At 51.1% G+C, this 15,503-nt stretch overlaps 1 protein-coding gene across 23 annotated transcripts in view; it reads left to right on the forward strand.

The window, feature by feature from the left end:
- The window catches only part of CACNA1G (calcium voltage-gated channel subunit alpha1 G), a 144,742-nt gene that overhangs the window by 35,464 nt on the left and 93,775 nt on the right, over nucleotides 1-15,503 (forward strand). For all 23 annotated transcript variants that reach the window (XR_004419806.1, XR_004419807.1, XM_033076861.2 and 20 more), the window contains exons 2-3: nucleotides 7,504-7,615; nucleotides 8,050-8,183. Coding sequence is in view for 21 of the 23 variants with exons in the window: in XM_033076861.2 (XP_032932752.1) it covers nucleotides 7,504-7,615; nucleotides 8,050-8,183 (246 nt within the window). In the remaining 2 variants the exon portion in view is untranslated. The remainder of the gene's footprint in view (nucleotides 1-7,503; nucleotides 7,616-8,049; nucleotides 8,184-15,503) is intronic.

The raw sequence follows: 15,503 nt of genomic DNA on the forward strand, positions 1-15,503 counted from the left end.
ATAGATTTAAATATTTATATAGATATATATGCTTAGGGCTAGTCTTGTCCTCATCCATCTTTCCATGACCCTGGAAACTCCTCTTCCCTGTCCCATCATTCTTTCCCCCTCCAGTGTGAGCTTGTCTGACCAGCACAATCTCCTTGGCACAGCAGCCTTGATGCCACATGTGTGGCCATGCAGAGCCATCCCTCCAATTCCTTCATTTCACCAACTGTTACATAAATCCGCTTTTATACTGAACTTGTGGACGTCACTGGAGCTCTGTCCATACCCATAACATCACTGTTTCCATGGGAACCAGCGTACTTCCAAGGGGGAAAAAAGTAGAAGGAGACTAAAAAAAGGACAAAGAAGGAACAAAATAAGACAAATATGTGACATATCCCAACTATGTGTCGGTGTAGGATGTTACAAAGATTTCACTGCAACTTGTTTAGGCAGCCTTGCATAACAGTTTTTGTCTTGAGTGTAGCAGCAAGCAGAATCACAGATGGCACAAACTTAATAGTATCCCAAATATCCGGAGTCCCTGAGTGAGGAAGAGATGCCTCTGGCAGCTCTGCACGAGGTGTGCTCTGGGGGAGCAGCAGGGGAAGATGCAGCTGCCTGTGCTGCAGCATTCCCTGGCTTCCCATGGGTTTTCCTGAGTGTGCCTGCTGAGGGGGTGGCACTGCTGGGTGTTGTGTCCTGGAGAGCAACTGGCACCTCTGAGCTTTAGGGGCAGCTGCTGTTAAGGGGTGTTTACAGTGAGTGAGTTTAAATATATATATTTGGGGGTTTAATGTCCATGCAGTGTGCCCTTTATGGGGGAAAGGGTCTTAAATAAGTGATTGAGCCTCAGCAATGGCTTTGGCATATTGAGAGTAGTCAGTCTCTGTGTGGAAGACCTGGCCAAAGGATTTTACTGTTTATGACAACATCTTTGTTAGTGCCATGTGTGAGCTGCTGGGAGGGAGCCCATCCCCTGGCTCTGTCACAGGAGATGATGGCTGGTGCAGTGGCTGAGCTGGGAGCTGGGAGGGACAGGTCTGGGAAGAGGATGGGGACAAACTCCCCCCTCTGCAGCCCCACTCTGGCCACCCAAATGTTTGCTGAAGATGCAAAACCGTTGGGAGAGGGAGTTTGGGGGATGTTGAAACCTGTGGAGCTCAATTTGGGTGAGCGAGGCTTTACCTTCTTCTCTTGATCTCTCCTGTCCAGGAGGTGCAGGGCAGGGGGAGCTGGGGTCCCAGCACTTGGCTGAGGCTGGTGAAGGAGCTGGGGAGCTCCATGGGGCTCCCACCTGACCCTTCCTGCTGGGCCAGGGCTGGGGCCATGCGCTCACCCTTTGCACCACTTCATCCTGGGCTCTTCTTTGGGTCACTGCTCTTGGTGCTGAGACAGGTGTGAGGAGGAAAGGACTGGGATGAGAAGCCAAAACAAATTTAGCCTGAAATGCTCTTGCTTGACACTTTATTACTTTATATTACATTATTTTGTTAAAGCACCCATCCTTGCAGATGCTGGTCCCAAGGCTGGGCTGCCAGCTGCCAAGCCCTCCCATCTCAGGAGTTAATTGCAAGTGATATTATGTAGGGCTTTTCTTAAAAGCTCCAGCTCCTGAAGTTTGGAGATTATGCAAGTCACTCAGCTTGCAGGATTTTTTTATCTTCATTTTTTTTCTCTCTCTCTTTAAGCAATAAGATTTTAAACCCTTTTGGTTGCTGGAAAAAAGCCCTTAAAGTAGAAATCTAAAAGGTTACCAGGAAACAATACCGAAACTGTAAGACAAATAAGAACCTCATCAGGGTTTAATTTTTTTTTTTTTTACTTAACAACCTTTTATGTCACTCTCCATCCCCTCTAAATATGGCATCATTCTTTGCCTCATCACCTGGGTGGCTGAACAGGGCTCCTCCACATGCTGAGCAGATCCTGCCTCTCCCTTCAGGGGTGGCTGTGTCTCACAGCAGAGGAGAGCATCTCTGCCTGCAGCTGACAGTGCTGATTCTAAGTCCTTGAGAGAAGAATGATTGGATGATTGCTCCCTGAAATCCCCCTTTTCCTCCACCTTTGGGTTTTACAGTCCCTTTTATGTGTTTGGGGGCCGTTGGAGACTCTGTGGTCCCACCAGGACGGGAGCAGAGCGCTGCCTTTCATGGCAGAGGGAAGCAGCCAGCAGTGCATCCCTCAGAACATCTGCAAGCCAAAATGAATTAGCAGTGACATTTCCAAAAACACTGCCGTGAATAATCGCCCTGTTTTGGTTTCCCAGGTTTAATTGTGAAGCTGCATGAATTAAAAGAACCTCCTGGGTCTGTCTGTGCTGGGAGGGAAGCAGTTTCGAAGAGCTGCAGAGCAGTGATGAGGCAGGGATGCTCCTGGCTGGCGTTTTCCCAGCTCAGAGCCTGTGGGTGGGGAGATGCCAGGCTCAGTGGGGTCATGCCAGCTCCTGGCAGTGTGTCCCCAGCCTGCCAGCTGCAGTGACCTGGGATGGGGCAGGCTGCCACGCGGTGAAATGGAAACACGCTCTGAGCAGTGCTTGAATTTTTAAACCCCTTTGTGCAGCCCCACTGGAGGAGGCTCTCAGCTTTGCTTTCCAGGAATGCCCTGGCCATAGGACTGGCCTGGCACAAATCCCTGCAGACTGCAGGGCAAGAGGCAAGTGCTCCATCACACGTGTGCCATGAGCACAGCAGGGCTGCCCTGCCTGCAGTGGCTTTTCCATCCTGCCAGGGAAAAGCAGCTCTGCTGCTGCTGTGATGCTGCAGGAAGCTGGAAACCTGCAGCATCTTCCCTGCTTCACCTTGTGCTTGTGTGCCTCAGAGGGACAGGTGGGAAAAGCATCTGGGAGGGCAAAGTTGAAGGGTAGAAACCACGTTAGAGTGACACTGGGGGCAGATCCCTGCCAGTGCTCGGCTGCAGGTCAGGGAAGTGGATTCTCTGGGTAGAGATACCTTGAGAGAACCTCAAAATGAGAGAGAGCCTCTTAATGCAACTGGCATTGCTGCATCCACAGGGGTGGAAATGCTTCCTGCAAATGCTAAAAGCAAAATACAGAGGTTGGTCTTGCTTTCAAAGGAATGTGGTAGGGAAAAAAATAAATCTAATTAAATGTCCAGGATTGTGATGGGAATCTTATAACCTTTAACTGGGCATGACATGAGGAGCCTTTTCCTGTTGGCTTGGTGCAGTCAGAGGCAAAGCTGGGAAGGGGTTATTATTTCCATCTGTGAGGCAGATTAATTCTTAGGACTTTTAACTTCCCTTGCAAATGGCCTAAATTAATGTTTTAGGATTTTAGTCCCTGCCTTCTCCCACCCCCCAAAGGCCAGGCCCTGGAAGTGCCATTATGCTCCTGTCAAAGGGGCTATTTCTGGAATTGATGATATGAATGAAGCCTAAAACTCCACTCTCATTAACGTCTGCAGCTTATCCCGGTGTCACTCCTAAGCTGGTGGAACTTGGTGACACTGCAGGGGGAGGCTGTCATTTCAACCCAATTTTTACATCACATTTGCACAAAAATTTCCAGGCCTTGCCAGCGCTTTCCACACATTTGTCAAATCGCAGCCGCTGTCCCAGTGAGTGAGGGCTTCTCCTGGCACAGGAGGGATGGCAGTGGGTGCTGTGGGGGACTTATCCTGGGTGTGATCCCTGCTTGGAAACAACTCCTTGCCCTAAAAAACAGGCAGAGAGAGAGCCCAGTGTCCTCTCTCTGCATCCAGGGGGTTTTGTGCATTCCTGTGGCTGAGTTTGACTGCGTGGTACAAAGCTGGAGCCCCTGATGCCCAGGGGAGGCAGAGGCCACTTCCCATGTCCTTGGAGCTGCTGCTTCACTGGAGAGTGGCAGAGGAGTCAGGGAAGGAGGAGAGAGGGATGCAGGGAAGGAGGAGATGGGGAATGGTGGGAGCTACCTGGGAATAGCAAAGCAGAAAGGGAAGAAATAAATATTAATCCCATAGAAGAGTGTGTGTCCCTGTAGAGCATCACCAAATGCTCCCCTCTGTACTCAGCTGGGTCAGTGGCATTCCCCCATCTCTGGGGCACAGAGGTGCCTGCTCTCCTCACCCCCAAGCCCAAGAGCCCACCAGGAGCTGTGCAGGCGCTCCAGCTCCTCAGAGAGAGCCTGGGCTGCAGCTGGGCAGAGCATCTCACCTGGTTACTGCTGCCCTTGGGCAACAGATCCCCATTTAATTCACTCACTGGTGAATTTGATCCAAACTTCTGCAACCAAATTATAGCAAGCATAATGCAATATCTTTCTCTTTTAATTGTGTTAGGCTGGCTAATTGAATCTGGGACTCTTCCCTCTTAATTGCAGAAGGTCAGGTGCTGTGGAGCACGGACAGGTGGCACTGTGAGCAGCAGTGATGGGAAGGGGCTGAGGGCTCCTGCTCTGTGAAAGGGCTCCTTTGGAACAAGTGAGTGACTTCTGGGCATTTTCCTTCTTTTTTTCTTTTGTTCTCTCTATCTTCTGAATTCTAAGAGTCAGGTTACAACAGAAGTGTTACTGTGAATTTCTGTGTGGCAGAAACAGATTTTTTTTTAGTTGAAAAGAATCTGCGAGGATTTTGGCTGCCTGCCTTGAGCATGTTGATGGTAAAAAATGTGGATTTTTAAGAATATGATGGGATGTAAGGATACGATGGGATTTTTTAAGAATACTCTGGGATGAGCAGGTGACCCTTAAAAGTGGAGAATTTCTGACACCCATGGGGTGTGGTGAACAGGGTGATCACCTCCTGTGTGGGCATGAACCCCATTATTGATCCTTTTTCTTTTAAGTATCAGCCCTGCTCGGTGTGAGGAGGGGGCAGGACCCTGAAGGCCAGCTCTGCTCCCAGCAAATATTTATCTCATGCAGTGAGGGCTCAGCTCAACCCTGGGGTGGTGGCAATGCCACCTCTGCCCCTCCTTTCAAATGCTCTCCTCCTCACCTGAACTCCTGGCCAGGGACCAACACTGTCTCTGGTGCTTCCCCAAAGCCCCTTTGCCCCTTCTCTGCCTGCACTGCAGCAGTGAGAGGCATTCAAAGAAGCACCTTCTGCTTTTGCTAATTGAAGAGTTTCCCTTTGTCAGCCTCTCGGCTCAAAGGAGGGTCGGTACAAAGCCGTAGCCAGCAGCACTTTGTGTGCCTCTGAAAATCCCATTAGCAGAAGAAAGAGCTTGAATTTTCATTCAGCTGGAAAAAAAAAAAAAGAGGAAAAAAAAATAACACCCCCCCAACCTTCTGATCTATCAGCTGCACATTAACATACTGCCCTCGGCACTGCTGGGGTGCCTGTCCTGGGAATATTTAATCAGAGTGAAGTGTTATATTGGACTGAAATGTATGTGCTCCAGGGAGCAATGTGCTGATAAGTGGTCTGCAGTTAAATTTGGGGTGGAAAAACCTCTGCTGTCAGCAAATAAACACCCCTCCTGCTCCCTGGGCCCCCCTCCCTCTCCAGGCTGTCTTCTTGCCTGCAGATGTTTGTTCCTGCAAGACAAGTTGGGATGTGGGGAGGGCAGCCCTGAGAGGGGGACAAGATGGGATGGGGGAGCTTCACCATGGCCAGGGTGGGCAGCGTGGCTCTGGGCAGGTAGGGGCTGCTGCCTGCACCACAGGGACCCTCTTGGGGCTACAGATGTGCTTCTGGTCCCCAAATCTCCCTGCTGGCCACAGCTGGTGCCCTTTGTGTGACAGGCTGAGGGCTGCACTCTCCTGGCTTCCCTCCACTTCCCTCCACTGGTACCAGTGCAGCACTCTAACGAGCATTGGGGGCACCTGAGGCATCGTGCAGGCTGTGGGATGCCAGGGAAGGACAGGCAGGGTGTCTCTGGTGCCATCCTGGGCTCTGGCTGTGGTGGGCTTGGCTCTGCTCAGCTGCCCTGGGTGGGCTTTAGGGGCCTGTGTCTTGCAGAGGGAGGAGGGGAGGTCAGAGTGGCTCCAGGCTGATGCCCACCGTGGTTGTGTGCCCATCTCTGCTTGCCCAGGAGTTTGCAGTCCCCAGCCAGCATCAGCAGCTGCCCACTGGGGCCAAAGCACCCTCAGCTGGGATGGAGTATGTGGAGGAGATCCAGTGAAGGCTCTGGTCCACTGCCACAGAAGGATTTGAGTGGATCTTTGGCTGTCTGGGGACTTGTCCATCTATCTCTGCAGGTTTTGACCAGCTCAGCTCTTCTGGGTCCCCCTCACTTCCCTGCTGCATATCTTGCACAGCCCATGCAGGTGACATTCCTTCTGTCACCCCTTTGGGATCATACAGGGTGTTTTTAAAATCTTGATGTTCCCAAGGGCTCTGCAGTTCCTTGCTGGTAGAGCCCTGGACACGGCTGGTTCTGCTGGGGGATCTTCCCAGCCCCCAAAATTGGGGATTCCCTTCAGGAGCTGCCCCCTCTTCTGGCTGCCCTCCATGCCTGCTCCCACAGCACTATATTTAGGCTAAATATCCCAGCCCATAGCCCCAACCTGGCAGTTGGAATGTCTATCCCAATATCCCGTAAACATTTCTCCCAATTAAAAGATCCAGATTGCCGACAACCGAACGGTGACTCAGCCCCATGTGGTTTTCCAGGAATTCACACAGGATGGGTGGCAGGAGCTGCCAGCCCCAGACCTGCGTGCCCAGCAGGGAGGCACCTGCTGATTCATCCTCACCTTCCCCTTGCCCAGGCAGATAACGCTACAGCACGGGCTCCTCAACACCACCCGCTGCTGTGTTGCACTGAAAGCTCTCGTCTGACAAGGGCCATGCTTATTTTCCTGCAGCATAGAAGCTGCTGCTGGCACTCAGGCAGGAGCATGGCCCTGCTGTCTGTGGGTTCTGGCAGTTGAGAGGGTGTTTTTCATGCAAGATAACCCAGCACCACGCTGAACCAGCCTGGATTTCCCACCTCTGTGCTCTTGGAAATGCCCCAAGAAGGATGCAGGAATTGGGAGCCAGGTTTGAAATATCCCTATGGGGATATGCTGCAGCAGCACATTTTATTCTGCCCCAAAAATGCATCCAACATCTGTCCCAGCAGCTCAGCTCTTTAAAATTGCTCCGAGAGGCAGGGTAGGGAATGGGCTCTGCTGGCCCGCACTTAAAGGCTTTTAGGCAGTTCATTAATGGTTTTGACTGTCTTAATTTGGATTGGGAATGAAAGTTCAAGCAGTGGCTTCAGGGAAACACCCCTGGGATAAGCTGTGACATGGTTAATAGAAATTGTAATGTTGTTAAAGTGCTTTTCTGTAAAACGCCAGGAGAGGAAATTAATGGTGTGGGGTTTTTAAATTTTTTCTAAAAGTTGCTATCGCTCATTTAATTAAATGTTTTAATCCATCACATCCGCACTCAGCACTTCCATTTTAGAGTGGTTTTCACATCAGCTGTGGCTGATGGCAGCACGGGGAGAACACACGCAGGTATCTGAACGTGTGAACCCAGACAGTGCCTAACGAGGGAAGCTGCTCTGCTCCCTAAAGACCAGGAAATCCCAATTCATCTGCTGGGTGCACCTCTGGCTGTGTTGCCTCCTTGACAGCGTGTGCAGGTGGTTTGAGAGGGTCAGCATGCTGGTGATCCTGCTCAACTGCGTGACGCTGGGCATGTTCCACCCCTGCGAGGACATCGCCTGCGACTCGCCGCGCTGCAGGATCCTGCAGGTACTGAGCAGAGCCCCAGGCTGCCCTGGGGAGGGAGGACTGGGCTGGCTCCCGCCCTGCTGGGGCTGTGTCCCACGATGGCAGGTCCTGCCTGCACTGTCTGTGCTGCCAGCACTTGGGAAATGTTGGTTTTGGTGCTCGGGTGAGAACGTGCGGTGCTGTCAGGCAAAGCCCCTGCCAGGCTGTGCCAGCCCCAGCCTAGCCAGGCCTTTCTTGGAGTGCTTGGGGAAGGCCAACCATCTAGTGGTCAGTGCAAGCAGTGCCCAAAATATCCTTGTCCCATTATCCTGGCACTGTGGGTGCTGTGGGACCATCTGGGCTGGGGAAGGGATTTACCTTTGAGAGATGCAAGACCTTGCTGGCCTCAGGTTTCTAATTCCCTCCCTTGGTGCAAGTGTGCAGGAGCATCCCTCCTCCCTTCCTTTCTTTTGCAGAGCTTTGATGACTTCATCTTTGCCTTCTTTGCCGTGGAAATGATTGTCAAAATGATCGCGCTGGGGATTTTTGGGAAGAAATGCTACCTGGGAGACACATGGAACCGCCTGGACTTCTTCATCGTCATTGCAGGGTAGGTCTGGGGGGCAGGACCCCTTCTTCCTGAGTCTGTTGTTATTTATGGCTCTGCTTGGCAAGCCCTGGATTTGGGGGAGCAGCAGTGAAGGCTGGGGCTGGCTGGTGTCAGTGCCATTGGTGATGTCCATCCCAGGACAGCGATCCTCCCAGCAGGGATCACTCCTGAGCTGCAGCCTCCCCTCTGGTGCTCTCAGTGGCTGGAGGGAGAGCTAATGCTCAGCTCACAGACAGAGCAGGGCAGGGTGACAAAAGTAGTTTGTGGTGGATTTTGACCAGCCTGGGGCTCCTTTGCTGGGCACTGGGCTGTGCCAGGAAGGATCGTTCACTGAGAAGTGCAGGATTGCCCTCATTATTTTATCTTTTTTTTTTTTTTTTTTTTTTTTTTTTTCTTGAGGGAAAGTGATCAAGTTTGCCTTTCTGAGTGTTTTCCTTTCAGAGGCACCTGGTTTGAATTAAAGGCTCTTCCAGCATCTGAGAGTCTCCTGGCAGAGGCTGGAAATCCACATGAAAAGTCCTTGGCCTCTGGCCAGTGAGCTGAGTTCCTTTGACACATGAATCTCTTGCTGGCCATGGCCTCCCCTCCCTGCCCCAAGAGCCTCAAGACTTTTGGGAAAACAGCGGGGGTTTTTCCTCTTTTGATAGAGCTAGGAATCAAATGTACCAGATTTTCTTGGAAAGAAGCAGAGGCCCCTCCCAGCTTGTTTGCCTGGCATGGGTTTGGTGTGGTCCAAGAAGGGGCAGCACCTTAATGAGTTTTGTTTATGGTCCATTGCTGGTCTCACAGGGACATGGCCTGTGCCTCTGCCAGGCAGCTGGGAGGAGTAAAATGGAGGTGCCAGGGCTCCCAGTGCATCCTTGGACTGAAAAATTCATTGTTGCAGAGGTGAGAAGATGCAGTGAACCTCAGACCCAGGAGCTGTAATTGTCCCCATAAATCTGTATTCTGCAGGAAGCCACAACCTCCTACTTTCCAGCCCCACCAGCCTCTGGCTCCTCAGTTTAGGAGGAGGCTCATGGTTTCCTCCTGAAATGTCTGAGCAATGTTAGGGACAACAGTGATGGGACAAGACAGAACCACAGGTCCCATCAGGTCTGCTAGGGCTGTAGAGACCAGCAGCACATCCAAAGGCTGGAGCTTGCTAAGCCACCTTTATTTCTTCTTGTTTATTATGTCTTATATTGGAATTAATTGTGATGAAGAGCCCCACCCAAGCAAGGCCAGCCATCCCATCTGGGGGAGGATGGTCATGGATGCTGGGCTGTTCCCAGCTCCACCAAGCTGAGGTGCTGCCACCTTGCCCTCCCAGCCTGGTCCTGCCTTTGCTTGTTGATCTTGCAAAGCCTTTAGAGCCAGACTTATCCCTGATGTCCTTCTGAGGGGACCCCATCACTGTGGGACCTCACTCTAGAGGGACACCAGCAGGGACCATCCTTATTCCTATGCCAAAACACCACACTCCTCTTTGCTCAGCAGAGAAATCTGCCTACCTGCACCTGGCAGGTGTTTGGGTGTGTGAGAGTTTTCTCCTTCCTGGGCAGTGGCATCATGGCCAGATCCCCCTGCAGCAGCTGCTCCCCATCCCCAACATGCACAGCCTTTTTTGCAGCATGGCAGCCTGACCCTCTCGTGCCTTCTGCCAGGTTGGTTTTGCCTCTCACAAAGTGATGGCTCTTTCCTTCATGTGCATGCACTGTTCCCATCTGGGCCCTGTCAAAACCAATTCAGCTGGCAAAGGATCGAACTGGATTTAAATGCAAAGCAGAGCCTCTCCTCCTCCAGCACTGGCTTTCTCTGCTCCCTTTTGTGCCCTTTTGCTCCCCTCCAGTCCTAGCCCATCCATCTTGGAGGGCTGCATCCTACTTAAAGCATTGCTGCAATCCTGGAGAGCCTGCTGAGTGCCAGGGAAAGCCAAAGGGGCTGCAGGAATGGGATATTGCTGTGGCAGAGAAAGAAACAAAGGACTCAACCCTTAGTAGACCTAAGATACAGGTATAAAACACTGTAAGGGATAAAAGTGCTGCAGGGACCAGAGGGAAATTCCTCAGGTAGCTGTTAGTGCAGCTCTTTGGTTCCCAGGTGGGCAAACTGCCCCAAAGAGCACCAGCCCATGGTGCTCAGAGCAGGGCACAGGAGCAGGGGAGGAGCTGAGCTCTGCATGGAGGAATCCTGCATCTGAGCAGGTGTCAGGAAAGAGGCCAGAGCCAAACTGGGGCCCTGGAGAGTGTGTGCCAGGGCAATCCTCAAAACCCATCTGGGTTTGCTTACATACCAGATGAAGTGAGTCATGTTTTTGTGGAGGTGTCACATAAGGGCCTCAACCAGGTTCCCCAGTGAAATGCCAGGGGAGGAGACTGAGGTTTCCATGTGGTCCTGGTGACCACAACCAAGCAATTCTGTTCCTGCCTTCACATTTTTTCTCTGCCCTTTATGTGTAAGAGATGGGAGGAGGGAAGCAGCAGTGTGGTGTGAGCTCCCCAGCAGGACCCTGAGCTCCAGCTCTCCTTTCCCTGCCCCTTCCCTTTTCAGGATGCCAGGGGAGAAGTGAAGCAGCAAACTGCATCTGTGGGGCAGCATCAGGTGGGGAAAGCATGTCATACTGGGGCATACACTCCCATGGACACAGAATCCGTGGAAATCCCTCCCAGCTACACCAGTTTAGAGCAGGCTTCAACCCACACTGGCCCCCAACCAAAAAAAACCAACCAAACAAAAAGTGCCCCCCAACTTGTAGCATTTTATCTTCTGCATTCTCTGAGAACTTTCTAGATCTGACAGAGGTTATTATTGTGGAGAAGACATTTTGTGCATTTTTGCCCCAAATCTGCCTTTTGGATGCTGTCCTGCTCCTGCTGGCCACTTCCATGGGATGCCATTAAGTGTTTCTCATCCCTGTTAAACTGTCCAGATCAATCTCATGAACTCATGGAGAGTAAATGACTTCTTTGTGACAATGTAATGCAATTAGTGCTAATTATAGAGTGTGTAATGTCTGCAACACATCTGTAATTACAGTAAAACTTGCTGGAGATGAGAATAGTGCTGTATTATCAAAACTGCTTAGGGAAACACGGCTCTGGCTGGTTACAGAGTTGCATGGGGAAAAAGGGGAGAGGAAAAAAGTGATGAATGGCATAATTATGTTGCATTATTTTTAGAGGAGGGGATTTGGGGAGCTTGCTTGCAAGATAAGATTTTGAAGGTTAACAGCCATTGCAAGCAGCTCTTGCCCTCTAAAGCTGATTCAATATCATTTTGACTTCTCCCAGCATAAGACACAGATGTACTGAGGATTGATGCTTGTTTGCATCCCAGAATACGCAGCAGTGGTTTGGGTTTAATGCTGGCTGGGGCTTGGGCTGGTGGGGCAGAGCTGTGGGATGGAGATGTGCCCTGACTTGGGGTCTGCCTGGCCACTGTAGGACCCCGCAGGCAGGGCACAGAGCACCTTCTCTGCTCAGGCTGTGGGAGGAAGGCACACACACACTGACATCTCCCCACACTTTGCTGCAGTCCCAGCTTGTTCTGGCTTTGTTCAGATAAGGACTTCCATGACCTCTGCATCTGTCTAGATTGAAATGGGCTTTAAGCCATCCTCATCAAAAACCCCCATGGTGTGATTTTGGAGTTAACTTGTGCAGGGCCAGCAGCTAGGCTTTGATCTTTGTGGGTTCCCTTCCAGCTCAGGAGTTTTTGTGATTCTATTCTATGATTCTAAACCCAAAACAACAAAAATCCCTAATGGTTTATTGTTTTCCTGTGTGAGAGCTTTGCACCAGGGAATAATTTGGAGCTGTCAGAGCTCATGGGGTTCCTCTCTGCCTTCCTGTGCCCACGCTCTGCTCCCCACCGAGCATCACCCCCTGTTTGAGCTGTGTGGCTCCGTGGTTACTCCAGGCTCAGGCAGTTGTTTGGCCAAGACTGAGGAGCCCTGTTTGTGCTGTGCTCATTGTAATGGTAACGAGCCTCTTCAAAGACTTTGTAGCAAAGTTAAACACTTCTGGAATATTTTGCTTACGATTGAAGAGGAGCTGGGGCTGGAGGTGGTTGGCAGGCTGCTTAATTCAGGAACAGACACCACTTCTTTCTCTCTTTGCTTCCTGAACATTTCTAATGTTTGTTATGATTTTTTTCTCTCTCTGTTGAAGGCTGTATTAAACAGTGAGCTTCACTGAAGCCTTCATAAACAACCTTAAGGATGTCTTTCTCCCTCCTGGTTTTGAGCACTGATTTTCAGGGATGAAAGAGGCTGCAGGAAGCTCTGTTGTGTTCATAGGTGACAGGAGAGAAAGGGATGCCACAGTCCCCAGTCCACCAGTGCTCCATCTAAATCTGGATGGGGTCTGCAAAGCTCTTTGGCTCAGAAATTGGGAGGAGGGCTGTGGTGCCAGGCAGGTCTCTGCAGGGAGCTGTGACCCCATGGCTGCAGCAGCCAGAGCAGGATTCCTGCTGGGTGCTCTGGGTGAAGCTTCCAGCATGAGGCCTTCATCCCACAGTGCCAGATTGTTCCAGGGGCAGGCAGGGCTCCTCTGAAGGGCATTTCAGCTGTACAAGGCTGATCAAGGGGCTGTTTCAGCTCCCTGGTTCAGACACAGGGAAGAAGGAGCTGGTGTGGGACTGCAAAGGCTGCTCTTCCCCCATGTATTAATCTTGTCATCCCTTAAAAATGAACTAAGACAGAGGTAGGATGTTGCTTTTCCATCCCACCTGCCTCTGTTGAGCTGTCTGACCCCAGGAGCACACAGGAGGACGTGGCAGCAGAGTCCTGTGTGCTGCTGGGCACCCCGAGCCTGCGGGAGAGGCTGATTTGCACACACAATTACCCAATGTGCAGCCACTGCCACAGCCCCTCTGTGCCGCAGGGAAAGCTGCACTGAACCTGCTCCCAGGAGCCTGGCCCTCTCCTGGGCATTCCAGGATGGATGTGAGTGTCCTGGAAACTGGGAGCCTCCTCCACGGCCCCACTGTGTCCTGACTAATCCCAAATTAGATGCTTTGTGCTCTCAGCAGAGGTGCCAGAACAACATCAAGCCAATGCTTGTCATCATGAACCTCCAGGGCTTCGATATCTGCGGCTGAGCTGTGCAATTTAATATTTTAAGTTACTTTTGGGTGGAGCTGGGCACAGATGAAATCCAGGGCTGTGGATGCTCCGTGCTGCCTTCCCACAGCCTTTGGAGCAGAGCATCCCGAACAAGCATCCCTGACTCACAGAAACCTGCTGGGTAAAAGAAAGCCCTCAGCAGTCTCCCTCTTCGCTGAGCTGACTCAAATCCACCTGTGAAAAGCTTGGAGGTTTTTTTTTAAGTTTTAGGACCTTTTAAAAGGTAATTCTTTAGTTTCTTTTCAGTTCTTCAGCTGAACTTGCTGCTGCTTCAAAAGCCTCATTAGTCAAGTGTCCTGGCTGGGACACATGGTGCAGCCAGATCCAGCAGGCTGCAGGGTTCATGCTCTCTGTGTGCTATTCTTTTTATTCTGTTCAGCTTGATTGAAATGAGTATTTTTAAAATTAAGCAACACCCACGAATGCGGTGAGACTCGCAAGGCTCCGAACGCAGCCGCTGAGTGAAAGCAGAGCACAGCCAAGCTGGCAAGAGCCAGGGGAAATTTCATCCCAGCTTTCTGAAGATGCAACGCCACCTAAATAATTTCCCCTTGTCTTTTCCAGCACCGATGGTTTAATATCACCCACTGATGGCTGTGCTTTGTAGATAAAGGGTGTCTATATGCCCAGTTTTGGAGGCTTTTTAACACTGAATAAATCTCAGCCTATCTCTCCCCAGCAGTGCAGGGCTCTGAGTGTGCAGGGCTGGGCAGCTCTCAGGGGTGGCCCTGCCTGCAGCCTCTGCTGCTTTGCCACCGTTTCCTCGTGTGACCTTGGTCTCATGCCCTGCTTGTGCAGCATCCCCAGCACCCAGCTGTGAAAAGAGAGAGTTCAAGATTTCCTTGGAAAATGCCTCAGCAGAAACTCTCTGTGTGACTCTGTTGGGTTTTCACATCTACTTCCTGAGCAGGAGGGATCCTGGCAGTGGGAGCAGAGTCAGGGCTGAGAGCAAGGTGCTTCAGAGGAGCAGTGCTGGGTAGGTGTGGGAAGGACTTCGCTGGAATTTCTGTGCTCTGTTAGAGGCTCCCTGGGTAGGCAGAGCCCCTTGAACCCTTCCTGTGATGCCCTGAGCATCACTTTTGAAAACCCTTTGCCTCAGGGTTGCTGCCTGGCATTACACTCAGGCAATCCTTCCCGGTTTTACTTTGGATTTTACATGAGAGAAACCCCAGCATGCTCCAGCTCACTGTCTCCAGGTGGAATAGGAATGAGTGTCACCTGCCTGGTCCATCTTGAGCCACCCCTGTTGCCTGTCAGCTGAGCTCTGGGAGTTTTCCTGCTTGGAGAAGCATTTGCCAAAGGTTTGCATCAGCTCCCTCTCTGCCTCCCACCAGCAGCCCGTTGTACGTCTGGCTTTGCAGATGCTCCACTTTTATTCTTAGAAAGTCCTAGATATTTCCGCTTTCCTTCTGAATAACTCCAGTGATCGGGGGTTGATGATCACCCTGACGAGCTGTGAATCCATCCTATTTAATGCTGAGTTTCTCTCTGAGCCTTTAACTTGGCTGGGCACCAGGTTGGTGGCAGTGGTGCTGACAGGCATCGTGCCTTCCCCTCTGAGCAGAGATGACATTTGAATTGAAGCTTCATCAGGAGCCTTTTACACTGCAGATTCCCAATGCATAAATGCTATATGTGCTGGTAAATGTACTTGTCACCTCACCAGCTGGTGACATCCTGACATTTGCTCTCCCTGAGTATCTTCCCTTGGCAGGGATGTGGATTGATTCTTCCTGTGCTTCCCCTTGCCTTGGGAGGTGACCTTAGAGCTGGGGACTGGTGGTGTTCTCACTGGACTTGCTCTTTAGTGACTGAGCTTTTCTGGCATTTTTTTTCTCTAATACTGAGTTCTCTCAAGGCACTTGAGCTATTGGTTACCAGCAAGGTGTGGACCCTGTAATCTGTGTCTGGGGCTGAGCTTGGCAGTGCTGTGACACCAGTTCTGGTAGCAGTGTCCAGCAACACAGGCAGGACACCACCTTCTTGCTCTTGGTCTTGGTGTTCAAGTGTTTGCTCAAATCTCTGGGTTGTTGTTTGGCTTGCTCCTTTAAATATGGCATTATAATTGTTTTTTAATAAGTTAAATCAAAATGCATTTTACAGCACGTCCTTTGCAGCTTACAAGCAGTCACATCTCTGGAAGTGTGTCTGGAGCTGTCATTAATCAGAAAATGATTTGTCTTGGTGCATGTAACCACGTGCTGCTCCGAGTT

This window comes from Catharus ustulatus, chromosome 20 (assembly GCF_009819885.2).
Source record: "Catharus ustulatus isolate bCatUst1 chromosome 20, bCatUst1.pri.v2, whole genome shotgun sequence".
Classification (NCBI taxonomy): domain Eukaryota; kingdom Metazoa; phylum Chordata; class Aves; order Passeriformes; family Turdidae; genus Catharus; species Catharus ustulatus.